Source organism: Anabrus simplex, chromosome 10 (genome assembly GCF_040414725.1).
Source record: "Anabrus simplex isolate iqAnaSimp1 chromosome 10, ASM4041472v1, whole genome shotgun sequence".
Lineage (NCBI taxonomy): Eukaryota > Metazoa > Arthropoda > Insecta > Orthoptera > Tettigoniidae > Anabrus > Anabrus simplex.
In genome coordinates, this window is record NC_090274.1 from 74,361,789 (window position 1) to 74,389,490 (window position 27,702).

Consider the following 27,702-nt stretch of genomic DNA (forward strand, 5'->3'; position numbering starts at 1 on the left):
TCTAGCTTTTCTAGATCTGCTGTAAGAATTTGTTCAGCTTCTGGAAAACTTGGTGTTTGGCTAACCAGTAGTATATCATCTGCGTAAATAAATTTCCTGGACTTAGTTGCTGGTAAGTCAGCAGTATAGAGGTTGAAAAGTAAGGGTACCAGAACAGATCTTTGTGGAAGTCCATCATTCAGTTTGTAGGTTTTGCTTACTGCATCATCCGAAAAGATCTGAAAGTTTCTGTTGCTAATCATATTGCCAATGAGATTAGTAAGTTTGACACAGGGGATGGCAGAGATAAGTTTTAGCAGAAGCCCTTCTCGCCAGACAGTATCATAGGCTGCTGGTAAGTCTAAGAAGACAGCCATACTAATCTTCCGATTCTCAAATCCATTTTCAATATGAGAGGTCAATGCAAAAATTTGGTCAGCGCAATTTCTTCCAGGTCTGAAGCCAGCTTGTTCCGTGGGAAGGAGATTACTGATGGTTTCTGAGATCCTATTGTATATTAATCTTTCCAGGAGCTTTAGAGTAACACTTAGCAGTGCAATGGGTCTGTAGCTTTCCACTCTCAGAGGGTCTTTGTTGGGTTTCAAGATCGATATTACTTTGGTCTTCTTGAATAGTGAAGGAAGGTTACCTGTCTCCAAAATATTGGAGAAGAATTTGGTGAGCCAAGTGATTGTTAAAGGTCCAAGATGTTGCAGGAATTCAGGATAGATGCCGTCTATACCTGCTGCTTTCCCGGATTTTATGTTCTTGATGCCTTCTAGGGTTTCCTCTCTTGTGAAAGGACAAGAGAATTGGGATGACTGTTGTTTTGCTAATTGCTTTTTATGTTTCAGTGCTGACCGGATTTCCCTTACAACTTGTTTATCTCTATTGATCTTTGAGATAGAGATCATGTGTTTGGCTAGATCATTAATGTTAACACTCAGCTTCTGCCTGCCAGCTGGCTTTGATGAGTCAAGCTTTCTAATGAGAGACCAGGCCTTTCTACTTGAGTGGGTAAAATCAAGAGATGACACAGTGTCGTTCCAAATTTGTTTTCTATTGTCATTCAGTGATTGAATAAGTTTTGTGGCTGTTTCATTGTTGCCATTTTCCTCAAATTCCTTAAGAAGGCTCTCGCTCTCTGCAGTCCATCCAGGAATATATTCTTTACGGCATCCTCTTGGAATGCAGCGCCGAGCAGCACCTTTTATAACTCCAACAAATCTGTCATAGTTATTAAAGGTTGGCTTAATCCATCTTATATTTGCATCAGTTTGTTCTTTAAATTTTTTCCAATTAGCTTTTTTAAAGTTCCATCTAGGTTTCGGATAAGATCGAATGACAGGAATATACATGCCAATTTGGAGTATGACAGGCCGGTGTTGACTATGAGGGAAACTGTTGAGAACTGAGCGAAGTATCTGGTTTGGAGAGTTTGGGGATTGGGTTATGAAGGAAAGATCTGGAGTGTATTCCTTACCCCATCGGGCGGAGAAGAAGGTTCCTTTTTCTTTAGCATCATAGATTAGTTTAAGATTTTCCATATCCATCCTGGCAGTATCTAGCCTCTTAAATCATACACTATTGTTTTCGACCGGTTGCCCTTCCTGACGTCAAAGAACTCGGATTAAGAATCTGTTTTACAACTTCTAACACGAGAATCGGGGATTTACAGCTAGATGCTCTTCTTATATTTTAAATCACTGTATCACGAACTATTGTTTTACAGCCGGATGCCCTTCCTGACGCAATACTAAGATTTTAAATCGCAAGAATTTGTTTTAAGACTAGTTGCCCTCCCTGACGCAAAACTGGCAGTATCTAGCCTCTTACATCATACACTATTGTTTCGACCGGTTGCCCTTCCTGACGTCAAAAAACTCGGATTAAGAATCTGTTTTTCAACTTCTAACACGAGAATCGGGGATTTACAGCTAGATGCTCTTCTTAGATTTTAAATCGCTGTATCACGAACTATTGTTTTACAGCCGGATGCCCTTCCGGACGCAAAACTAAGATTTTAAATCAGAAGAATTTGTTTTAAGACTAGTTGCCCTTCCTGACGCAAAACTAGCAGTATCTAGCCTAGTCAAAGAACTGGGATTAAGAATGTTTTACAACAAGTTCCTCTTTCTAACATGAGAATCGGGGATTTACAGCTAGATGCTCGCCGGATGCCCTTCCTGACGGCATAAGTTGCCAGGATTTGAATCGCGGTATCCATCATTGTGTCTGACTTGCATGTATGCAAACTCACGCGTATTTTTTTTTTGCTGAGATATCATGCTACTTCCGTTCGCCAGCTATAGCGGAAACTCGCAGTACTGCGTCTATTTCGTCTTACAACTTGGAGGAGACAACATGTGTACATATAATTTATGATCTTTCACCCCCAATATTTTTTTAACATGTAAGTATGTAGTATCTCGCAACATTCTTATCCGTGTGTGTATCAGTGTTCTAGTCGTGTTGCAATTACTAAGCGAGTGACCCGAGCGAGTTGGCTACGCAGTGTGCTTTCTTGATTTTCGTATGACATATATCAGTGTATTTGCAATTACTAAGCGTCTTAGCAGTGCGATTAACGAGTTAGCTACGCGGTATAGATTTTATTTTCGTACTAAGAAAATCATTTGAAGTGTTGCCGAGTTAGCTATGCGATATGTGCACAGTGTGTTTTTGATTTTCATACTAGGCAAGTGATAGGCGAGATAGCTATGCGATATGTGCACAGTGTGTGTTTTACACTAGGTAAATCATTGAAGTTGTACTTTTGCTCTGAACACATCAAACAATGTTCTTACAGTGTTCGATTCTAGTCTTGCTATGCTTCAATCTAATTTTCTTAGAACAAAGGTATCCCCTAACATGTTGTATCGGATCACATGTTAAGGTTAACTGCATCGAGTGCAGTGTTCGATTCTAGTCTTGTTATGTTTCAATCTAATTTTCTTAGAACAAAGGTATCCCCTAACATGTTGTACAGTGTTCGGTTCTACTTGTTTAGTGATCTGAACACATCAATCAATGTTCTGATCACATGTCGTATCGAGTGCAGTGTTCAATTCTAGTCTTGTTATGTTTCAATCTGATCTTCTTAGAACAAAGGTATCCCCTAACATGTTGTACAGTGTTCGGTTCTATTTGTTTAGTGATCTGAACACATAAATCAATGTTCTGATCACATGTTAAGGTTAAAGACATCAAGTGCTGTGTTCAATTCTAGTCTTGTTATGTTTCAATCTGATCTTCTTAGAACAAAGGTATCCCCTAACATGTTGTACAGTGTTCGGTTCTACTTCTTTAGTGATCTGAACACATCAATCAATGTTCTGATCACATGTTAAGGTTATCGACATCGAGTGCAGTGTTCGATTCTAGTCTTGTTATGTTTCAATCTAATTTTCTTAGAACAAAGTATCCCCTAACATGTTGCACAGTGTTCGGTTCTACTTGTTTAGTGATCTGAACACATCAATCAATGTTCCGTTCACATGTTAAGGTTAACGACATCGAGTGCAGTGTTCAATTCTAGTCTTGTTATGTTTCAATCTGATCTTCTTAGAACAAAGATATCCCCTAACATGTTGTACAGCGTTCGATTCTACTTATGTAGTGTTCTGAACACACCAAACAATGTTTTAATCACATGTTGAAGTTAACGACATCGAGTACAGTGTTCGACTCTAGTCTTGATCACTTATTTTGTGTTCTGAACACTTCAATCAATGTTCTGATCACATGTTGTATCGAGTACTGGCTGTCTCATAAGGAGCTATGTATAACCGCCATCTTGCGACCGCCATCTTGCGCAAGCATCCTTAGGGGTGGGGGGCGTCTCTAGCCATCTTGTGCAAGGATCCTTAAGCCGCCTCAGAAGAGCAACCACCATCTTGCGCAAGCATCCCTAGGGTGTCTCATAAGGAGCCTTGTATAACCGCCATCTTGCGCAAGCATCCCAAGGGAGTCTCATAAGAAACTATGTATAGCGATCATCTCGCATAAGCACCTTTAAGGAGTCATGTATAGCCACCATCTTGTGCAATTAGCGTCGAGAGATGGCTGCTGTAGAATTTTTACTTTTTAAATTATCCGCCACCATTTTTCAACTAAAGAGTGTAGCACTGAGGTTTGCGATGTAAGATGGCGGATGACAGCTGACAAAAAGCGCGTGAGTTTGTTTACTAAACAAGAGCACGTGGAATTTGCCGCCACCACAGTTCAACTAAAGATGGCAACACGGTGCTCTCTTGATTAAAGATGGCGGATGACAGCTAACAGAACTTTTCAAATTACCCGCTACTACAGAGAGCAGCACGGTGCTCTGTGGATTAAAGATGGCGGATGACAGCTGACGAAATTACCCGCAGCACAGTGCTCTATTGATTAAAGATGGCGGACGACAGCTGTCAATAAGCACGTGGCTTTGTTTACTAAACAAGAGCACGTGGAATTTGCCGCCACCACATTTCAAAGGTATCTAGCTAAAGAGTACAGCACTGAGGTTTGTGATGCAAGATGGCGGATGACAGCTGTCAAAAAGCACGTGGAATTTGTCACCGGCACAAAGAGGGCAGCACGGTGCTCTCTGGCGGTTGACAGCTGTCAGAAAAGCACATGGGTTTGTAAAGCGTGTAGAATTTACCACCACCACATAGAGGGCAGCACGGCGCTCTCTGGATTAAAGATGGCGGATGATAGCTGACAAAAAAAAGCGCATAGGTTTGTTTCCAAACAGGAGCATAAAGAATTTTTCAAATTGCCGCCACTACATTTCAAAGGTATCTAGCTAAAGAGTGCAGCACTGAGGTTTGCGATGCAAGATGGCGGATGACAGCTGTGACGTCCCACATTTCAAAGATAAGAAGCTAAAGAGGGCAGCACGGTGCTCTCTGGATTAAAGATGGTGGTTGACAGCTGCACGTGGCTTTGTTTCCAAAGAAGAGCACGTGGAATTTGCCGCCACTACATTTCAAGCTAAAGAGTGCAGCACTGAGGTTTGCGATGCAAGATGCCGGATGACAGCTGTGACGTACCACATTTCAAAGGTAAGTAGCTAAAGAGGGCAGCACGGTGCTCTCTGGATTAAAGATGGCGGATGACAGCTGCACGTGGCTTTGTTTCCAAACAAGAGCACGTGGAATTTGCCGCCACTACATTTCAAGCTAAAGAGTGCAGCACTGAGGTTTGCGATGCAAGATGGCGGATGACAGCTGTGACGTACCACATTTCAAAGGTAAGTAGCTAAAGAGGGCAGCACGGTGCTCTCTGGATTAAAGATGGCGGATGACAGCTGCACGTGGATTTGTTTATCTCACGCTAGTGAGGGTAAGTTGTAGCACTAAGGTTTAGGCCCGCCAAGATGGCAGCACTGCCGATGACAGGTGACGAATTTTACATCTACTACGATAAAGAGTGCAGCACAGTGCTCTGTAGTTTAAAGATGGCTGATGACAGCTGTCAAAAAGCACGTGGCTTTGTTTACCACGCGCTAGTTAGGTTAAGTTGGTACTACTGAGGTTTAGGCCCGTCAAGATGGCAGTACTGAGGTTAGCGATGCGTTGTTGTCTGTCAAAAAGCACGTGGCTGTCAAAAAACACGTGGCTTTGTTTACCTCGCGCTAGTTAGGTTAAGTTGGCACTACTGAGGTTTAGACCCGTCAAGATGGCAGCAGTGAGGTTAGCGATGCGTTGTTGTCGATGACAGCTGTTAAAAAGCACGTGGCTTTGTTTACAAATTCAAATCTCGCGCCAAAATTCAAATCTCCCGCCAAAATTCAAATTTTCCGCGGGAGGAGGCGGCCGAATCCGTGTATTATACTACTCATCTCTTATGGAGGTTTGAAATCGCGAGATAATCTCCGTTGGTCGGAATCGGTTTCTGCTTTATTTGATCTTTCTGTTCGTTTTTCGTTTAGTGTAATTTCCTTTTATCTTATGCTTGGGTACGCTATTTCTTGTTTACTTTTCCATTGCAACCGTTGCCAACGGGAACGATTGTTTGGGTAAGTATTCGTGTTTTTTGGGTTCCTTTGTAATTGGATTGAGCTGTGACGAGCGTGTTTTCACGCTGTGAGTTTCTGTCTCCTTATTAATCTCATTTATTGATTCTTGATTTAATTGGCGGTTGGTTTCCTTTGTGGATTGTGCTGCCTGGTGCTTTATACCAACCTGATTTTTGGTGCGGTTACTTCTGTGTTTTGAGCGGCTTGCTCTTAAAATGTATATGATTTAATTCCAAAACCCTTTGTGGGGAGTTTTCCTTCTTAACGCTATCTTTTCCTCCCTTTTCCATGTGTGGCGTATGTTTGGCTAATCCCGGTTTTGTGTCATTTAATTTTGGGAGCGCCTTTCGGTTTTGATGTATGCTTTCTATGCATGGTATTTATTCTTGTTGGGCTCCCGTGATCCGACTCTGGAGAGTATTTCGCGGCCTCACTCCAACATATTTTCTCTTAATGCAAAAGTAATTATTCCTACAGGTGTTTTCTTAAGATGTTCAAAATACAACTAAAATCTTGTGAACGTACAGAGGTTTACCCGAGCTCGTCTAACGGGCAGTCAAATTAGTCCACGGACTCTGGTGCAAATAATTAATCTGTAATTCATGGTTTTAAAGTTTTCTTTTAATTTATTTCTTCTACTAGAGGGCGTCCCTCGTTTTAAAGGCATTTGTTATTTTAATTTAGTTATTCAATTATTTACTGTTATTCTTTTTCAAAGTCTATTTTACTGACCAGTTTAGCGCTGAGGTAAAACATATTTGTGAATTCATGAAGGTGCACCTTTTCATTTAATAAACTTCTTTGATGCTGTTAAGATGGCCGCTAGCTGCTAGTCGCACGCAAACTTTCTCTTGCAAGAATTGTAAATTGCAGGTGATATAGTGCTTGAAGTGATAAAGACGTTATTACATTCGTGCTGAAGTTCAACGTGCTTGAAGTGATAAAGACGTTATTACATTCGTGCTGAAGTTCAACGTGTGCAGCTAACTACAGTAAACTATCAGTGTTCTACTACTAGGTTGTCATAATGGCTCCTAAGAAGCTTCCCCAAGCCAGCCCGCCGCATGGCGCCAGCATACAAGAACTCGTTAAGCAGGCCGTAGCCGTAGCCGAACAGTTACAGCCCCTAATGTTTCAGCTCCAGGAACTAAGAGCGGAATACAAGGAAAGTGTCAAACTATTACAAGATCAGCTTCAGGCTAAGGACAGGGAGCTTGTGAAAATCAAAAGTGAATTTAAAACCAAGCAAGATGAACTGGAGCAATACCAGCGGCGGCAAAGTATCCGTATTTTCGGCATTCCGGAAAAGGAAGGAGAAGATCCCGATGTCATCGCAATAAGCATCGCAAGAGATCTTGGTGTCGACCTTGATCTTCGGGACATTGACAGGAACCATCGCATTGGAAGACGACTGGGTGCGAAGCCACGACCTCTGATAGTGAAATTCGTTTCCTACCGTAAGCAGAGTGAAATCTTCCACAGGAAAAGAGGCCTTAAGGGAACGGCGATCACAATAAGAGAGGATCTGACTGCAACAAGACTCGCAGTCCTTAAGGAGGCAATTTCTAGGTTCGGTGTATGCCAGGTATGGAGCATTGATGGAGTAATCAATATAAAAATAGGATCAAATAAGTTTAAAGTGTGCACTATGGAACAGTTGAATGAACTAAAGTGATATGCGGGAGAAATGCTAGTTGCTTTACGTCGCACCGACGCGGGAGAAATAATCACAACATTTTGTTACTTTCTATTGTAGTTTAATTTTAGAGTTATCCTTGTAGTATATCATAATTTTTAACTTTAACTCTCTATTAGAACGTAATTAGTAATATAGTTTACTTTTGCTTGCCGTAGTGGTAGATTGGTGTTAGTAGCAGTAGACTGGGTTCAGTGCCTTATTTTTGTCGCGTTTATTTCCACTTACATTATTGACACATTGCCATTATCGTATTGATCGCTGTAAATAGTTATTTCCATTCCCATTATTGTCATAATCATCTCCAACATAACGGAGAACAACGTCATTTACAGTCCCCCTGATAACGTACTTGAGACTAACGAACAGGCTCCTCTCTTCCTTGCAAACACTCCTCAAACCTTTCACTTACTCCACCCTCCCCCAATGTCGCTGGAACCTGCTGCGCAGGCAACAAACACCTATTGTCATCTGAGCTTTCTTGCCATTCCCAGTCGACCAGGGACATCATTAACCACCAGCTTTCTCCGTACAGTAATGCTTTAAAGATCTACCATATAAACGCTCAAAGCCTCCTTGCGGAGGCGCGAATGGACGAAATAAAAGCCCTATTTATGCCTCCCAGTTTCCACGCAATATTAATCTCTGAATCATGGTTAAAACCACATCACGCAATAGCAAGAGTGCAGCTGGCGGGTTATACATTTCTTAGATCCGACAGATTAAATAAGCCCTCCGGGGGTACCGCTGCGTATGACCAGATTACGCCCTAAAATAATCTGTAGGTCTCCAGATCCGTACGAGCGAAAACCTGAGTTCATATTCCTGGAAATAACTGTGAGCGAAGTAAAATGTCTTCTGCGTGTAGTATATAAGCCACCGAAAGCGGGTTTTTATGCGATCTAGAAACTCAAATACAAGATTTAGTCACTGATTACTCAACCCAACCCAACTTTGCAATTTAACGTTTCTCCCTCTCAACGCTACACATCACACACCTTAATTGATCTCATTGCCACTAACCAACCTGAATTAGTTCTTCATCACGGTCAAATTAGTGTCCCAGGTATATCGCGACATGATGCTATATTTGTGGCCTATTCTATTAAAAGTCCCAAGTTCAAATCGAAAATAATTTCATATAGAGATCTAGGAAGAATTGATAAGATTAAACTTTTACAAGACGCAGTTGCAGTGCCATGGCATGGCATATTTAAACTTAAAGACATAAATGACAAAGTGACTCTCTTCAATCAACATATGACTGAACTGTACGATAGACACGCCCCTGAAAAAAAGGCTCCAGTTACGCGGAAGCCAGCTCCCTGGCTCTCAGATGAGATTAGAGCACTAATGGCTGAACGCGATGCTGCTTATAGACGAGTTAAGAAACATTGCACTCCTGACAATCTACTGAACTATTAGAGACTGAGAAACGCTACGACCCAACAGATTAGAAATGCGAAACTACGACACGCTCAGTTTAATTCAACCGAATGTTTCAACAGCTGTGTTGTGGAAATCCATAAAGAGCTTTGGAATTACCAAAGGACGAGACGATGACGAAATAAATATACCCTTGGAAAAACTGAACGATCATTTTTCATCTAAATGCACATTAAATGCAGGCCTGAAACAGGAAGTTCTAGACGGGAATTATACAAAGACGCGAACAGATAGAGAAAACTTCTACTTCCGTCCAGCAACCCACTCACAAGTTAGGTTTGCTATAAATTGGATAACATCAACGGCAACAGGAAATTACAGTATAGGAATAGAGATGATAAAAATTATTCTGGATGTGATATTACCTGCACTAATTAACATATTTAACTCTTCCCTTGTAGACAGCACATTTCCCGAAATATGGAAAGCGGGCATTATACGTCCTCTAAAAAAGTAGCTTCCCCTTCTGAACCATCTGTATACAGAACCATCTGCATACTTTCTGCTTTATCCAAAGCGCTAGAGTTCATCGCTCATAGACAAATAACAGACTACATGACGACTTACAACTTATTTGACCCACTACAATCTGGTTTTCGTCAAGCACACAGTACTACAACGGCACTACTGAAGGTCACAGAAGACATCCGAGAAGCTATGGACAACAAGAAAGTGACATTTTTAATACTCCTAGATTTGAGCAAAGCTTTTGACTCTGTTGACATTGACATTTTGCTCTCGAAATTGTATTTCCTCCATTTCTCGGACAGCGCCCTCCTTTGGTTGCATTCTACCTGCATGGCCGTCGGCAGTGTGTTACAGATAGAATAAACAAATCAACTTGGCGGCCTGTGCAGTGTGGTGTGCCCCAAGGGTCAGTGTTAGGACCCCTTCTTTTGTCTATTTATATTAATGATGTCTCCCAAAACCTAACGCACTGCAAATACCATGTTTATGCTGATGATGTACAAATGTACCTCCATACATCTCCAAATCTAATACTTTCGGCCATAGACAAAATCAATCAGGATCTAACATCGTTTTCTTCTTGATCTTTGAGATGCGGGCTTAGGTTAAACCCAGCAAAAACGCAAGCCATCATCCTTGGATACCCAAAACAACTCGCGAAGGTCAATCGTCCAGAGATTCCATCTATAAGGTTGTGTAATACTAACATACCATTCATGTCATCAGTAAAAGTCCTAGGCATTACTTTCGATGATGACATGTCATGGAAAACGCATATCAGGAACATCACCCAGAAAACGTTCTCTGCATTGTACATGCTGCGCGGGTATAAATACTTATTTCCTGAAAAACTCAAAAAATGCTGGTAGAAAGTCTGGTTTTCCCTCATTTCGACTATTGTGACGCGATTTATAGAGACGCTCGAGGCAAGTTATTGAGCAGGTTACGTGGTCAAAATGCTTGTGTGATACGTCTGTAACCTACGGTACCATGACCATGTAACTCCTTCATATAACCAACTATCTTGGCCCCGATTAGAAATCCGTCGCACTGTGCATTCCCTATGCCATCTCCATAAAATCCTTCATTCTTCACAACCATTTTACCTTACTTCATATTTCAAATACTTATCCTCTTATCACAGTCTTAACACCAGATCCACTAATAATTCCATCCTTGCTTTACCTACCCATAGAACTGCCATCTATGATAAATTATTCACAGTAATTGCCTGCCGTGAGTGGAACCTCCTTCCCAAAAATATCAGGGGGTTAAGCGCTATTCGCACTTTCAAGGAAGCACTTTGGAGACATTTTATGCACCAGGAAGGATCATCTGTAAACTTGATGCTGCTACTTACAACCATTCTATTGTTATGGATGTCCTGGTAGAGAGTCTAAAATTCTTATCCGATTTGTCTTTAAAATCAAATTTTATGTACTGCCTTTTTTTACATGTAGGATATTAGTTTTAAGAATTTATCTCTTTTTATATCTGATTTATTTCATCTTAATTTTTAATTTAATCTTAATTTATTTCATCTTAATGTAATCTCACCATTCTTGTATTATTATTAATTTAATTTGTATTAGATCTAGTTATTGTAAGTAATACAATGCAATATATGTATATTTCAGTTCCTGGTTAGATGGAAGAGAAGGCCTGAAGGCCTTAATTTTGCCAGGAAAAATAAAACATTACTTATTTACTTACTTACTTACTTACTTAAATGTCATCTGTAAGCTTTGGTCTGAGTAATTAAAGTTTTAGTTCTTTCAAATAACATTTTTGGGTTTTTCTTTCACGTTCTCTATCATTTACCACTGTGAAAACCGCTAGTAACGATCTGTGTTGCCTCTGTTAAATGGTCCAGTTGGTGTCCTTGAGGGCAAGTATTTGGCTTTCACTTTAATGTTTTTCTTCGTTTGTTTATTTCATTCCCTTGTTAACTTGTGCTAGTAATTGCTGGTACGACTGGCACAGGTATTGGTAGCAGAGTGTGGTTTTTGCAATTTTGGTACCGGTAGTACATTTTTAAAACCTTTCCCTGCCACGGTGGTAAATGCTTGGAATATTAAAAGAAAAGCCTGTAGCAAAAAAGAGGTAAACTAAGGGAACAATTTGTGAAAAGGAGTGCAATTTCTTGTTCTAATATCTTCTTGTGATTTTCTGTTGCATATCTGCTTCATCTATGGCTCGGCCTGTATTGTTTCACCATCAACTCCGGAAAGGGGAATTGATTTATGAGCTTCTTGTAAGGGGACAGGAACGTGGGCAGACTCATGCGGAGTGTATCTCCTTGTTGTCAGACTGTATGCAAGTACCCATCAATTTATCTCCTATTACTCCAGAGAAGGTGAATGAGTCTTTGCATGACATAGAAATCGCGTTGCATGAAATTTCTATTTTGAAAAACGATTTTGCCGATCAGGCTCCTACTAAAAGTCAAATCAATCGGCTCAGAGCCAGGACGTGCCATTTCATTAATCAAACACAAGATTTATTGAGTATCAAACCTCAAGCAGAATATGTATCTGAATGTGTTAGGCTTTTATCCTTGTCCACGAGTATGTCCGCTGAGCTAGAAATTATTCTTGCCAGTAGGGAAATGGAGAATTTATCCATAACTAGCAATCAAAGCTGTTCTAGACCTAATTCTGTGAATGCCTCTAACTTGGTTGCCTCTAATTATTGTCAACATAATGCATTAGGGCATTATTTCCCCATTGTAAGGGTATTCTAAAACGAGAAATTACAGAAGCTATTTCTAGGAATTTAAAAATAAATGAATTTCATGATTTAGTCCTCTCAAAATTCATCCCCTCTCTGGCCCGCCAGAGATTAATCCCTCAATATTGTTTCAGGGTACAGCTTTTGCATGAAAATTTGTTAACATACATCCTTGACTTGAAATTTTATTGTAAGGTATTCAGGATAGCTGCACCAGAGGAAGAAATGGTGACTAGGATTATTAAGGGAATATCACCCGCATACCGTTCATACTTGTCTCTGACGAGATGCCCAACTACCTCTTCTGATCTTGAGGCTGCATGTTCGTTTGCGGAAGACTTTAAGCATGGGGACGCATCACGACAAATTCAACATCTCCCACCTACTAATCTAGTGAATTCGGTTCCACATCAACCTGCTAAAAACCATTTGAACGTCAAAAAATGCTTTAATTGTGGAAGTAGAGATCATCTAAGAAATAATTGTCCTTCGGTGAAGCGAAGTTCTGGAACTTGCTGCTATAACTGTGGTTCGAGGCAACACTCCAAAAATAACTGTCCTTCTTTTCGGAATCAGGGTTAATGACTACAGAATGATCTTAACAATAATAAAATTGAAAAGGTTAAAATCTTTGATAATTGTGACACTATAGTATGTCCTCATGGGTGTAACAGGATTGCTGCTAATATTGGGTCCAAGGGAACTTTTGTTCCTGTACAAGTTAATACTGAACCCCTGGTTGCCTTAAATGATTCGGGTAGCGTTGTTAACGTTATCGATTTTGGCTGGTACTGCCAAAAGAAGTCACCTTCTAATCCGCCTGATATGCAGAGTGTTAATGTTGAATGTGTCACAGCTGATGGTAAGAAAATGAAAATTTTAGGCTCTGTTAAGATTAAACTTAGAATTGGAAAATTTACTTGGAAAACCGTGTGTCTGGTAACTCCTAGTCTTTCATGTAGCATGATTCTTGGCACTAAGTTTCTTTCTAGTGTGGGGCTAGTGTTAGATCTTCAAGACAGAAATTATTTCTTCTAATTTGCCACTAACTATAAATTTAATTTAATTGATGACCCTTTTAAGACTGTTAGTGTTTCTGGTGTTGTTAATCCTCCCCCACTGGAGAGTAATGATATCGATCAGCTAAAACTCAATCATCTGAGTGACAAAAAGGCCGAGCAAATTCGTAATCTTTGCCAGCAATTTCCCGAGGTGTTCACCAGCAAACTAGGTCTAACTGAGGTCCTACAGTATGACAGTGTTGACCGACAACCAACCTGTTCGATCTTCGCCTAATCGACTCTCACCTCCGCGTATGCTGGAACTAAAAAAGATTATTGAGCAAAAGCTCAAAGAAGGTGTCTTTCGACCTTCCACCTCGCCTTATGCTTCTCCGGTATTCTTAGTGCCTAAGCCCTCTGGTGGCTTCAGAGCTGTCGTTGACTACCGTTTACTCAACCGCAATGTGGTTCTCGAGTCTGTACCATTGCCTGATTTATATAGTGTTGGTAGTGAGAATAGGGATAGATGTGTGTTATGTGGAGAGAAGTGGGAGGACCTGCATATTTTTAATCAATGCCGACCTTTGGCGGAGATAAAGATCAAACTACTAAGTAAGAAGGAGCTGCATATGGTAGGGGAAAGCTATAAGATAACATCTTGGTTATGTAGAGAGTGGGAGAAAGGAACGAATATAGCGAAATTCTTAAATGTGGCCAGAGCTATATTTATAAAGAAATTGAGGGAGTAACAGGGGTTGTGCAGATAATGTGGTTCGTGCTGAGGGAGAAAGGGGGAAGGCATTCTGCTCAGAGGAATGGATATCCGCCCTGAGCAAATGCGGGAAGGGTATCATGGTAATCATGATATCAGAAGAGGGGGCTGTAGTGTTAGGGGAAAGGGGGAGAACACCTTGCCCTGTGGAAAGGTGATCCGCCTGGGGCAAAGGGAAAGCCTGAGAAAATTAGGTAAGCGTTGAGAAAAAGGGAGGTTGAGTAGGTTTGAGGGTAGTGTAAAGCTTAGTAAAAAAAAAAAAAAACGAGTTGACTTAGTGAACTAATGGACTTGGAATGGAGTACTGTCTGTTGGTGTGTAAATGAGGAGTGAAAAAAAAATGGATTGTTTAAGTGTATTTGTGTGAGGAGGGAGTATAAAGAAGGTATATGTGATAGAATTGTGATAGATTAAGTGGGAATGTAGTGAAGGAGAAAATGTTGGCAGTATGGAAATTATGAAAGTAGGTCAAAAAAAACTCTTTTAAAAAGAATTTAAATGGTGTAGATGCCTTGATGAGGGGTGTAAAAATTGAGGGATTCTTGATGTTTATGTATTAAGTTTAATAGGATGGAAGAAATGGGATCTAACAGTTTGATGTAATTGAGGTGTTGTAGACTGAGAAGACGGAGTGAACTAATGGATTTGGAATGGAAACTGTTTGTTTGTGTGTAAGTGAAATGTTTAAAACAAAAAAGTCAAATTGTTTTAAGTGCGATATAAAATGATTGTTAGTTGATGTTTAAGTCTGAAGCTTAATAAGGTGAATCGGTTTGATATATGAAGTGTGGTGCGGTAGGTGGAGAAGACTGAGTGAACTAATGGACTTCGAATGAAAAAAGTTTGTCTGTGTAAAAAAAAAGTGTTAATTGTTTTAGGTGCGTTGATGAGGGATTTTAAATGGTTGTTAGCTGATGTTTAAGTCTTCAGTTTTTATAAGGTGAGATGTAAATAGCGGGAGTAGTGCGTGAGAGGTGAGGGTGACGTATCAAGGGAAGAGGGAGGGGTGGGGGACTTGACCCCACTCCAAAGAAGATAGACTTGAGCATGTCCGCACGGAAATGAAAAGGATAGGGAAGGTAGTGTGCTGACAAGGGACAAGAGTATGTGTGACGTACATAGCGGAAGTGTGTTGCAGGCCACCTGTTGGGTCTGGTTCAGCCAGGGTGGCTTGTAACACATGATAAGGAAAGGAACACAGTGTTTGTCAGCGAGGGTCGGTGAGATACGATACCAGTTCTCACGTGGCAAGGCTGGTGGCTGCTGTAGACGGGTTGGTGGGCGTGTGTTCCATGCCAGGGCTGTTGCAGCGACCAGTCTAATTATTTTTTTTTTTAGGTGGTAGTTAGGGGTTGGGCTTTGGGTAGTTAGTAGTGCGGTATCGTCCTGCATGTGTGCTGGCTATCCGCGTACGTGTGGGATGATACTGAGCAGATGTAGAGGTAGTAAATGTAGTTAAGTAGTTTTAAGAGATATGTAGTTGTTATTATTGCTTGTTTTCCTTTGTTTCGCTCTGTCTGTCTTTATTGCCTGTAAGCCGATGGTGTACACTAGGGTGGGCAATAAAGATATGTATATATGTATGTATGTATGATTTACATACTTTCTTTGGGTGGTTTTCTGCAGCTAAATTTTTTATGGTACTGGACCTTAACCAGGCCAACTACCAAATCCCTCTATCTAAGCGGTCCATACCGCTTACAGATTTCATTACTGATTGGAATCTGTATGAATTTGTTCGCCTGCCGTTCGGATTGAGCTCTGGTGCAGGAGTCCTAACTCGCTTACTTGATTCTATCCTCTCAGATGTTAAATTTAATTTCGTTTTTAACTATCTTGATGATCTATTTTTTCAAAAACCTTTGAGGAACATGTGGACCATGTGCGTGAAGTCCTTGACCGCCTGAGATAAGCTGGTCTTACTGTTAAGCTATCTAAAGTAGCCTTTGCTCAGCGCAGTATGTCCTTTCTTGGGCATGTTGTGACGTCAAATGGAGTTTGTATTGATCAGGCTAGGACACAGGCTATTCGGGAATTTCGGGGATGTCAAAGGCACTGCCCGTTTTGTTGGAATGGTCAATTTTTTTCGTACATTTATTCTAAATTTCGCTGAGGTAGCTGCTCCTCTTAATCATTTGAGGCGGAAGGATGTCAATTTCTTCTGGGGACCTTCCCAACAAGAAGCTTTTGAGAAATTGAAAATAGCCCTTTCGAACGCACCTGTTTTGGCCATTCTGGATTTTAATCGCTGCTTCATAGTTCAGACTGATGCTTCTGGTAAGGCTACTGCTGGCGTGTTGCTTCAAGAGTATGAGGATGGAGGAAGAACCGTAGCATATGTATCTAGGATCCTCACGGAGCTAGAGAGCAAGTACTCTATTTATGAATTAGAATGCCTCGCCGTGCTCTTTGCCCTTGAAAAGTTTAGGTCGTTCATTGAGCATGTTGACTTTGATCTTGAGACAGATAATCAGGCCTTTTCATGGATATTGAATCGACCCAAAAGGACTGGGAGACTTACCAGATGGGCCCTTCGAATCTCCGCTTTCAGGTTTAATGTTAAACACATTAGGGGAACCGAGAATGTCATCGCCGACAGTCTAAGTCGAATGTTTGATGTTCATGAGGCTGTAGAGGAAAATCTGATTCAAATGATCCTGTAGTAATTAACATGTTTGGAGTTAACGCTATCCTTTCTGATCTACCTTTACTATTTCATGAATTTGCTGATCACCAAAAAGCTGACCACGAATTGAAAGAAATCATTGACAAAATTGCATCCGGAAATTGGTAAAACCTTATTCGTTGTCTAAAGGAGTCCTTTGTTGTAAAAGTCGTGATGACCGCAACCTCAAAACTGTTGTTCCTAAAGTTTTGGTACCCATGATTTTTAGATACTATCATTCTTCTCATCTTGCCGGTCATTTCAGCATCTTTAAGACCAGACAAAGAATTAGATAATTCTTCATTTGGAAAAGAATGGATAAGGATATTAGGAACATGGTCAAGGCTTGTACTTCTTGTGCGATTAGCAAACCTTGCATAAACTCAAACGTTGGTTTATTGTCTTCCTCTCAAGCGACCCGCCCACTAGAGAGACTATTTATAAATTTCGTGGGACTGTTTCCTCGATCCGCCTTGGGTAACACTCACATTTGTGGGTGTGTGGATGCTTTCTCTCGATTTTCTCGGATTATGCCAACTAGATCAACTAATTCACGGACATCTATCAGTTGCTTAAATGCTATTTTTGCTTCATTTGCCCCCCCCCCCCCAAGTTCTTGGTTTCGGAAAATGCCAGTGCTTTCACCAGTCACTCGTTTAAAAGATACTTGTTTGAGTTGTGCATTTCCCATGTCACTACTACCCCGTACTACCCCAATCCATCGTTTGCTGAGAGAATGAATAGGAACCTGAAATCTGCTTTAATCGCTTACCATCATGATAATCAGTCCAAGTGGGATACCTGTTCGCACTGGTTGGCTTACGCTTTTAATTCAGACTGTCATGAATCACATGGCAAAACCCCTATGTCCCTCATGTCCTCCTACACACCATATTTTCCTATCTCCAACCTTCTTTGGATTGAAGATCTTCTGTCTGAGCGGGCAAGACCTAATAATGTTTAAAAGATATGGAACGAAGCCAAAAAGAACTTGTGCTAGTTATTGCCGGTACATCTGGCACATGCTTCACAAACAGCAACTGATGGAATTATTTAAATTTCACATTTTATTTACCTGTGCATTGTCTTTTATACTTATTTGTGATCGGCTGATGATGACCTAGAATAATGGTCAAAACTGGTACCAATTTTAATTAAGTAGGGATGTAAAAATTACATTTCTTATTTTAATAGTATTGGAAGGTTGAACCATCTTATAACATCTTTTAGTATGTAAAATATATATCTAAATCAATTAAATATGTGCAGCATTTGTGTCTTTTGCAGTGTTACATAATATCAGCTTCATATCCGTACTGGCAGTACTGAATTATACACCTACAAGACTTTATTACACCCTCGTAATCAATACAAACTTCAGGATAAGTGCACTGATAACTTCAGGCCATGCTGCCAATAGGGGAAAACATGGACATTGCACTAATGCAATTCATATCTTGTACTGAATATGAGGATCCAATGGAGTCCTATAAAGGTATAATTCCTTTGTAGTGCACAAGCACTGACACATGTGGATTGGTGCAGTGTAATGAGTCTACATGAAACACACCCTTTTCTTATCATCATGGTATTATTATTATTGTTATTATTATTATTATTATTATTATCAATAATATTCTGAATGGCTAAATTAAGATGAGAAAAACCATTCCTTGAAAATTTTATTTCATTCTTATTCTAATAGCAAGACTCTTCCTTAATGGGGCTGACTGATCAAAAATCACCGTCTAGGAGGTGAACTAAAAGTGAACCAACACTCAAATCAGATAGCATTTTTGTATATCATGTAATAAGGCAATAAACTGATGATTGCAAGTAAGAATGCATTCAGTATTTTGTACTGCATAAAGAACAGAGGAATTTTTTGGATAACTTTAGACCATGCTGCCAATAGTGGCAAATAGGGACACTGCGCTAGAGCAATTGTTATCCATGAGCACATTATGCAATGTCCTGTTGAAGGGATACATAAATACATACGTATTCATTATAGACTGTTATTCATTTTGATGTTCAGTCTGCAAGCCTCTGGGAATGTACTAATCACCACAACAATCCCCTATTTCTAACTAGTTCTATATCTCTTATCTTAAAATCATTAGAAACTGAGTCTAATCCTCACTGCCTTAGTCTCCCTGTATTCCTCTTACCCTCCATGACCGACTCCATCATTCTTCTCCTAGGTAACCTATCCTGCGCCATTCACCTCACATGACCCCAACACGACTCGCTTCATGACTACAGCTCCATCCATTCAGTTCAATCCTAACTTAGCCTTTATTTCTTCATACCAAGTACCCTCCTGCCGTAGTTCCCACCTGTTTTTACCAGCAATCAATCTTGCTACTTTTATGTCTGTTACTTCTAAGTTGTCAATAAGTTATTCTGTGCCCACCAAGCTTTCACTCCCATATAGCAAAGTTGGTCTGAAACACACCTATGTAAAGATAGTTTCGTCCAGGAGCTGACTTCATTCTTCCAGAATACTGTTGATTGCAACTGTGAGCAGTCTGCATTAGCTTGATTCAAGTTCACTTACTATATTACCAGCCTTGGAATGCACACATTATAAATATTTGAAATTATCTACCTGTTAAACTTTGTATCTCCAATCTGACATTCATTTATCTCTGATGTCTTACCTATTGACATCAATTTAGTCTTAGAAAGGATAATTTTCAAACCATACTTATTGTAACTATGTTCAAGTTCCAAGGTAGTAGACTGCAAGCTTTAGGCAAAATCTGCCATTAAGAAAAAGTTGTCAGCATAGGCCTACGCCAGATTGCTTACTAAATTTTCACCTTACTGAATCCCCTTCTGCTGTTTTATACCTTTTAGCAGATGATCTATGTAAACTACGAACAACAATGATTTTTCAAAATTATGGCAAATACAAAAAATCTGACTGTGACAGTCCTTTTATGGGCTGAAACCACACTGCTTTTCATCCTACTTCCTCTGAAGCACTGACCTCACCCTCCCTTCCAAGATGCCAGTGAACACCTTGCCTGGTATACTGATTATTAAGATATTTTGATAATTGATGCAATCCTTCCTCTTTGCTTGCAAATAGGTAGGTGCAAACACAGCTTTCATCCAATCTGAAGGTACCTTTCTAACACTCCATGATAATCTTATTTTATGAAGCCATTTCAACCCTTCCTTTACACTATACTTCACCATTTCAGGGCTAATTTCATTTATTCCTACTGTTTTATGACAATGGAGTATATCTACATCTTTTCCAATTCCTTAAGAATAATTTCATCAAGATCATCGCCTGCTTGACACAAGAGTTGAGAAACAATTGGGATTGCAAGGAATATATGACACAGTGATGTTGCAGAATGGAGTGTGTTCTATGACTGAGAAAATTATTCATGAGAATTAATTTGATGAGTATGATGCTGCACTGCAAGAATGGGCTAAAGTAGGTATTGATGAAGAGACAGATTATGAAAGGGCTAGAGGTAAAGGTTACATTCTACCTCATCCGAGTGTATTTAAGGACAGTGCAACGAAGCAAGTTAGGCCCATATTCGACATATCCAGTAAAAGGAAGAGGGAGTTGTCACTGAATGACTGTATGAAAAAGGTCCAAACTTAATTGAACTTATTCCGTCTGTTCTGTTCAGGTTTAGAGAGAGGCCAGCGGGTGTTGGAATATTGCACGTTGGCACTCGTGTGTTACTGCTGCACTTGTGTGAAAGATTTTTGGTTATACAAAGACAAAGGAGCAGCCAGACTATGTTGTCAAGATGTGCGAGATGAAAAACGGCACCAAGCTAGAAAGGCGGATGCCGATTCTGAAACTCTATCGGAAAACAGAATAAAAGATGCCGTGGTATTTGTTGGACTCTTGTTACTGAAAGTAAAAAGGAAGAGGTTGATTTTGCTCTTTACTTTTGCTGTGTATAAACCAGTGTACTTGAACTGGTCAGCAATTTCATAACAAATGGATTTTTACTGAGTTTGCGACGGTTCACCACTCCATGAGAAATACCAAGAGTGTCTACAACAACAATGGCACAAATTTCACAGATAATTTGTTTTGAAATGTCGACTAAAACCACACAGAAAGAGAGTCCACATTAGAGGATTAACCCTCCCACAGCAGGCTGGTGGCAAAGTCTGATTCAGATAGTAAAGAGAAATTTGAGATGTGTCCTTGGGAGAGATTCACTGTGTTGCGAAGAGATGACGAAACTACAGTTCGAGTGTGATGCCATCGTTAATTCCCGTCCTCTTACCTACTTGCCTGAGAAGCGTGATGATCTCAACCAACTTTCACCTTCAAGTACTCTGCAAGATGATGTCTGCATGGGAATACTAGATTTAGATCAACTGGATTCTGTGAACTTGTCAAGGAGATTTTGATTTCTACTGCAGCTGCAAAAAGAATTTAAGAAGAGTACCTAAGTCAGTTGATCTAGAAGCAGAATAAGATGTCTATAAACACTGGAGAAGGGGATGTGGTGCTGGTTGCAGCTGATTTGAAGAAATGGATCAAATGGCCATTAACACGGCTGCTAGAAGTGTATCATTGGAAAGATGTGGAAGATTAGTGAGGTTAAAAACATTGTCAGGTGAGGGGACTAGTCTACAGCAGTGACCTCTAAAACTGCAAAGGATAATGCTGATGACTGTCCCAGTAGCTTTCACTCTCATGAACAGTCCGACTCATCACTCCTGAAGGTGGTATTGTGACAGCATGTCTACTGCTTCATGTGAATATAAAAACTGATTAAATCTAAGTGATTTTCAATAAAAGTGAAGTTCCTCTCAGGTAGAAAAAAAATTTCTCACAGGCTATGTGCTTTACTATATGGCATTCTGAAAAGATATCCCTCTCATTAATCCTCCTATCAAAATAGTGTACATGAGGAGAAAGTTTGACAATAGATTTCCAGTAAGGCTGGTAGATTTCAAATATGGTTGGCCATGTATATTTTTTGGGAGAGTAAAATCACTGTTTCAGCCTTCACATAAATCCCCAATCAATTCATGGATGTTGAAATGATATTGAACCTAAAACTATCCATGGATAAGAGGATTCTAAATGTTGGTTCAAATACATCCAGTAGTTTTTCAATTACAAGAACTCAAACAACAACAAAAAGAAAGGCATGACCCCTAAGATAAAAATATTTCGGTATCATTATTACTCCTGAAATGGATAATTAAAAGAAAATGCTGCCAAAATAATCAATATATAGATACACTGTTGTTACAATTGTTTTTCATATAGATTACAGTCATTAATAATATGCATTGCTTATCATTCCATGGACTACAATGATGCAGCTTTTCATGTCAATTTATCCTGCCCTACCAGCCTTTTCTTCTCTAAGTAGAGCAGTGTTTTCCCCAGAAATGTTGTCAGCCGGGTATCAGGAATGAGTGGCTAGGTGGGGAATACTACGCACTAAAACGGATGTGATAAAATATCAATTTATTCCCAACATGGCATTCGTATTAACAGACGGGTAACAGTAACTGCAAAATTGAACTATTTTAGTAATATTACCCTGAATAAGACAACAGAGGATTTTGAACTTCTGGTGTTCTACTGCTCATTCATAATCATTAATTCTGGGGATTACTGTTCCATTGCTGTGGAGTGCCATATGGGTTTGTGACATCATTCAAAACCACTAAATATTTAAACTCTGATGTAATAATGCTGAAAATAATGATTGATCATTTAACTAAACTTTTTTTCATTATGTAATTAGTGCATATCTAGGTTATGTTAGCTGGGCCGTCTGTAAACATGGCAGGGCGCTTCACCCATTAAGAGGTCTTAGGGATAGCACTGTAGTTGAACTAATATTTACTACAATTCTTTTATTACATTAATATCATGGCCTGCCCTATCACTCTAAACCTCTAGACTTGCTCCTAAACTACTGTAAATTAATGAAATCCTGCAGGAATTTGCTTCTAAAAAGATAACAATAATAAGGTTGCTATAACATTCCTTCAGTAGTGCTACATTTCATAGAACATTAATAAAACTGGCTCCGTGGTTTAAGGGGCAATGTGCCTGCCTGTCACCTGACGGCCCCGGGTTCGATTCCCAGCAGGGTCAGGGGTTTTTAATTGTAAATTATTAATATCCCTGGCCTGGGGACTGGGGGTTTGTGTCCTCCTTAATGTTCCTTTCCTCACATTCAACACTGTACATTTCCTCCATTTCAATAACACACAGGTTCCAATTACATGGTGCAAGTAGGGGCAATAGATCTCTACAGGTCGATGCCCCAAACAAATAACATTTTAAAAAATAATAATGAATAAAGCTGCTGCAGTACCTACAGCCAAACAATCAGGTCAGGTGATACCAGTGTTGTAATATCATGGTGGAAAAAGTGGTGGTCAACTATTTTGCCATTAACTGGTTATTAAATGCAGTATAAGGTGACTTTTCATTTCAATGGAATAGTTAATCATCTCACTATCCACATGAACCCTGTACATTCCTCACTCTAACAGGGAATAAGTATAGTACTCCCCTAGATGTATCCCTATGAGCAATCTCAAATGCAACACTTTAGGAAGCCTTAAGGGTATTGTGGCAGTGTAAAATCCAATTATCAAAGCTGACCATCAATGATATAAAATCTTTCAATCAGGAGAGGGGATGAGTAAAAATCAATAATGAGCAAGCTCCCCATGAAAATGTTAATTTAAATCTGTTGATGCCAAACAGGATAATATACAGTTACCAATACTGCATTAATGGACTCTATACCCTCATGATTTTAAGCGAAAAGAAAGCGACCAGTCAAAATCAATAATTCTATCATGAACAGCAACCTAAATGTCACTGTAGTAGTTTTACCAAATGAAAAAAAGTCCATAGCACTAACAGGATCCTGAATCAGCACTAAGTTTCAGGCAATGATATATCAAACTCACTGGGAATTTTACTGGGGCCTTGTAGGTAAGAAAAAGGTGCTCATGCTTAAAAAATAGGGCCTGCTCAGTTAATTTATCCCGAATATAATTAGTGTTATGTAACCATTCATTAAAACATCCATGGGGAAAAATAATGAATACAAGGTTCCAATGCCAACAACTATCCACTATTTCCAATAAAAATGAATGACATCCAGCACATAATATACTACGGGTGATGGTTTTGTCTGCCCTGTCAACATATTATCAGTTTCAAAATTTGTACAATTATTTCACTCGTACATGTTTTGGAAGACCCGACTCACTTCACCTGCGATTTCTACATCATAAATCAATAGTCCACATATCTTAAGGTCTAATATTATTCACCTATACATAAGACATCATCAATATATACAATTATTTTTAACACATACACACATAATGATCATATCATGATAATGTGTGCTGCAATGGAACACTTTAAAACATAATGGAACACTTTGGAACATTTATAAAAAGTTCAACTGGTTATTCTTATGTTATGTAATACTTTAAAACATGTATTAAAACATCAGATTGTTTCCTTAGAAAAATCCATCACTGATAAAATGTTTCTTGCTACTGTTTGTTCTGTTGTAGCCCACTTAAGCGTAGGCCTATTAAAAAATTAACTATTATGGTACCAAAGTCAACATTTTTGTCCTGTGATTCTTAGGACACTTTCTAGAATGAACTGGTTTATCGCTGAATTATTTGACTCCTTAAGAGCTCAACACGTAATTCATTATATCATATCAGATGGAATCTTTATGTGTTGGTGTTGGGATGGAATTTTGACAGAGCCGACCAAACCTCCCATCACATCCTTGAATTCATGGCTATTATTTGCTCTTCTTAATGTAAATTATTGAAGCGGAGGAAGAATACCCGCTCACCAGCCTAACACTTATTGATTCAATGTCATGCAAACTAGCTTTTAAGGTTTCAAAACACTAGGATGGGAGAAATCGTTCCTAATGTATTTGAGCACCCTTAATACCATCAGGGTGATAAAGAATTTAATATGCCAACTTGAAACCAGAAGGCAAGTCCTCCACAACCTGAACTACTCAGACTGCCATTTTTCCTGAAAAGAGCTACAAAGCAAAGAGGGATGGCTACTTGCTTTACGTCGCACCGACACAGATAGGTCTTATGGAGACGATGGGATAGGGAAGGCCTAGGAGTGGGAAGGAAGCGGCCGTGGCCTTAATTAAAGTACAGCCCCAGCATTTGCCTGTTGTGAAAATGGGAAACCACGGAAAACCATCTTCAGGGCTGCCGACAGTGGGATTCGAACCCACAATCTCCCGAATACTGGATACTGGCCGCACTTAAGCGACTGCAGCTATCGAGCTCGGTCAAAGAGGGATGAAGAGAGACCCAATTCTTCTTCAGCTTTCAGACACTCTGTGCCAAATAAGAGGTGTATACCTGTAAGTTCCGCATTTGTGTAATCATAAAAAATATACTTAGTCAATGCGAGATTAGTGTACAAATATACATGTGCCTTAAGTATAGACAGCAAGATACTCATATATCTCCTGAACATCAGATAAAGGTAGAGTTACGTAACCAGTCAAACTCATATGACTGCTAAGGGTTTAAATGTAATCACTACAAAGTTACCTGGAATGATACTTACGCATGAAGTATTCGAAGTTTCATCAAAGTAGATTGGTTCCTCTTTGATCTCTACTTCCAAGTCCATTTTAAACAGCGTGTGAAGGTACAGACGGTTTTGGGTTGTAGATTACTTCCACAGATCTTGTACTGTAACATGAGCAAAAAATGCTATTATTGCTGATTTGAAGTCAAGTCTGTAGTTTTAGGTGATTTTTGATATTGTGCTCATAGCCACAGGACCTCCAGTTTTACCTGGAAACTGAACCTCAGGGATAAACATCTTCAATGAAAGAACATCCAACACCCACATTAAGGGATTAATTTCGCACACACCTTGTGGAAAGCCTGTGACTATGCAACTTACATATCGCCCACTACACTGGGAGTCTAATGAATGGTTTGATGTACCTTCCTTTTTTTACAATTTGTTTACATCACACTGATGCAGATAGGAATTATAGCATTATGGCTAGCAGTGGGGATCAACTTACTGTGGCCTTGAGTAAGGTAGAGTCCCAGCAATTCTTTGGCGTGAAAATGGGAAAACACAGAAAACTGTCTCAGGGTCTGCGACTTCCTTCCCACTCCTACCCCATTCCTATCCAATCATCACCATGAGTCCTATCTGTGTCAGTGCAATGTAAAACCAACTCAAACAACAACAACAACAAAAATTCCACAACCAACCTTTGAAACTATTAATTTCTTGCTCAACCTGCAGGGAAAACAATCCACTTTTAGCCACTGTGAAGACACAATCCCCGCGCCCTGTCCCTCCGCTAGCTCTATTGGGCATGTTCATTTTGTACTGCTCAATATAAACCTCACTCTCTCTACAGTAGAGTCCAGTGGTGATTCAGACATAATATAAAATTTGAAAGTCACTATTAGGAATGTTCTGATATATTACATTCAGTTTTGTTTTCAAAGCACAAACCTTCGGATAGTAGGTGGTGAGCCCAGTCTTATTCATAACACTTACAAATTATGTAAATCATCCTGGATGTTAATGACAATTGTGGGTAAGCCCTGTGCCTCATGTATTTTAATAAGCCAGTATCTTACACAGATATAGCCATAGTTCTTCTCTCGACGCACAGTACTCTCCTGGGCTAGCAGCCCCTATAAGAGCTAGCATACAATATGTTGAATTCAGTAGCAGTTTTGCCATATTCCTTATTGATCAAACAAATTATTTGATAGAGGATAGAAAGGTACTCACTGGCAACTTATCCAGAAAGTTGCAACCATTACTGATTATGCTACAATATATACTGTATGTCCATTACAACAATCAGTCCCGTACTGGTTATGAACTCCTTCGTTACAGAATTCCGAACTGGCTATATACTATTTTGTTACAACAAACAGTTCTGAACTGGCTATGATCTACTTTGTTACAACAAACTGTTCCGAACTGGCTATGAACTCCTTCAAAATTATCTTAATGAGCATACACGAATCAGAATGCTTCCAGAACTGAATGTTAATATTGGTTTGTTGGAATTAGTATATGGCATTTGTGAACTGTATCAAAGCCACCCACGAACTGTTACAAAACGTTACACAATGGTTGATGGAAGAACTGACTATTCCAATTAGAAGTACTACATGTAGTCACACCATTTACTGGTCGAATCAAATGTGAATGTATAGAACAGCATGAATTCAGAACTCAACAGTTCAGAAGCAGTTCTGAATTTCTGTCAGAACAGCATGTACACTGGCATGAAAAATTATTGGCACAGACACCTTTTTGCATATAATACAATTGTATAAATACTAGGAACTTTATATGTATACCATTAACCCTTACTCAATGAAGGAAATAATTTGTATATTAAGTTATATTCTAAACACAACATAAACACATACAAGCTATTAAAATAGTGTTTTCTCCTGCTCAAAAAAGTATTGGCACACTGTACGTTGTTTGTTATTGAGCTTTACAGACAGCGCCATGCGTACCAGTATTGTGCAATCGGAGTTGACAAACACTTCAGTCGCTTGCCTTGCCAGTGTATGGGTCATTCACTTGTCACGATGAATCGGAAGGCGAAAGAGCATTCCGTGGGGTTCCGCACCAAGGTCGTTTTCTCGTATTCGCAGGGTAAAACTTACCGTGAAGTTGGTACCGTAAATAACTTTCTGTTACTTATTCAACAGTGCGGGCAATCATCAAGAAGTTTCAAGAGACTGGTATAACAGACAATAAAGGCAGATCTGGACGTTGAAGAGTTGTAGGGAGCGTCGAAGCATAGTTCGTTTGCACTAAAAGAGTCCTTCAAAATGCAGGGTCGATTGTATCGGACATCCAGTCAACGTCCAACAAACTGGTCAGTCCTC

General features: G+C 39.7%; 1 protein-coding gene across 1 annotated transcript in view; it reads right to left on the bottom strand.

Moving 5' to 3' along the window:
* LOC136881830 (zinc finger protein 436-like) overlaps nt 1-27,702 on the bottom strand; it is an 88,353-nt gene that overhangs the window by 57,128 nt on the left and 3,523 nt on the right. The window contains exon 2 of the mRNA XM_068229339.1: nt 25,376-25,503. Coding sequence (XP_068085440.1) covers nt 25,376-25,441 — 66 coding nt within the window. The 5' untranslated portion in view covers nt 25,442-25,503. The remainder of the gene's footprint in view (nt 1-25,375; nt 25,504-27,702) is intronic.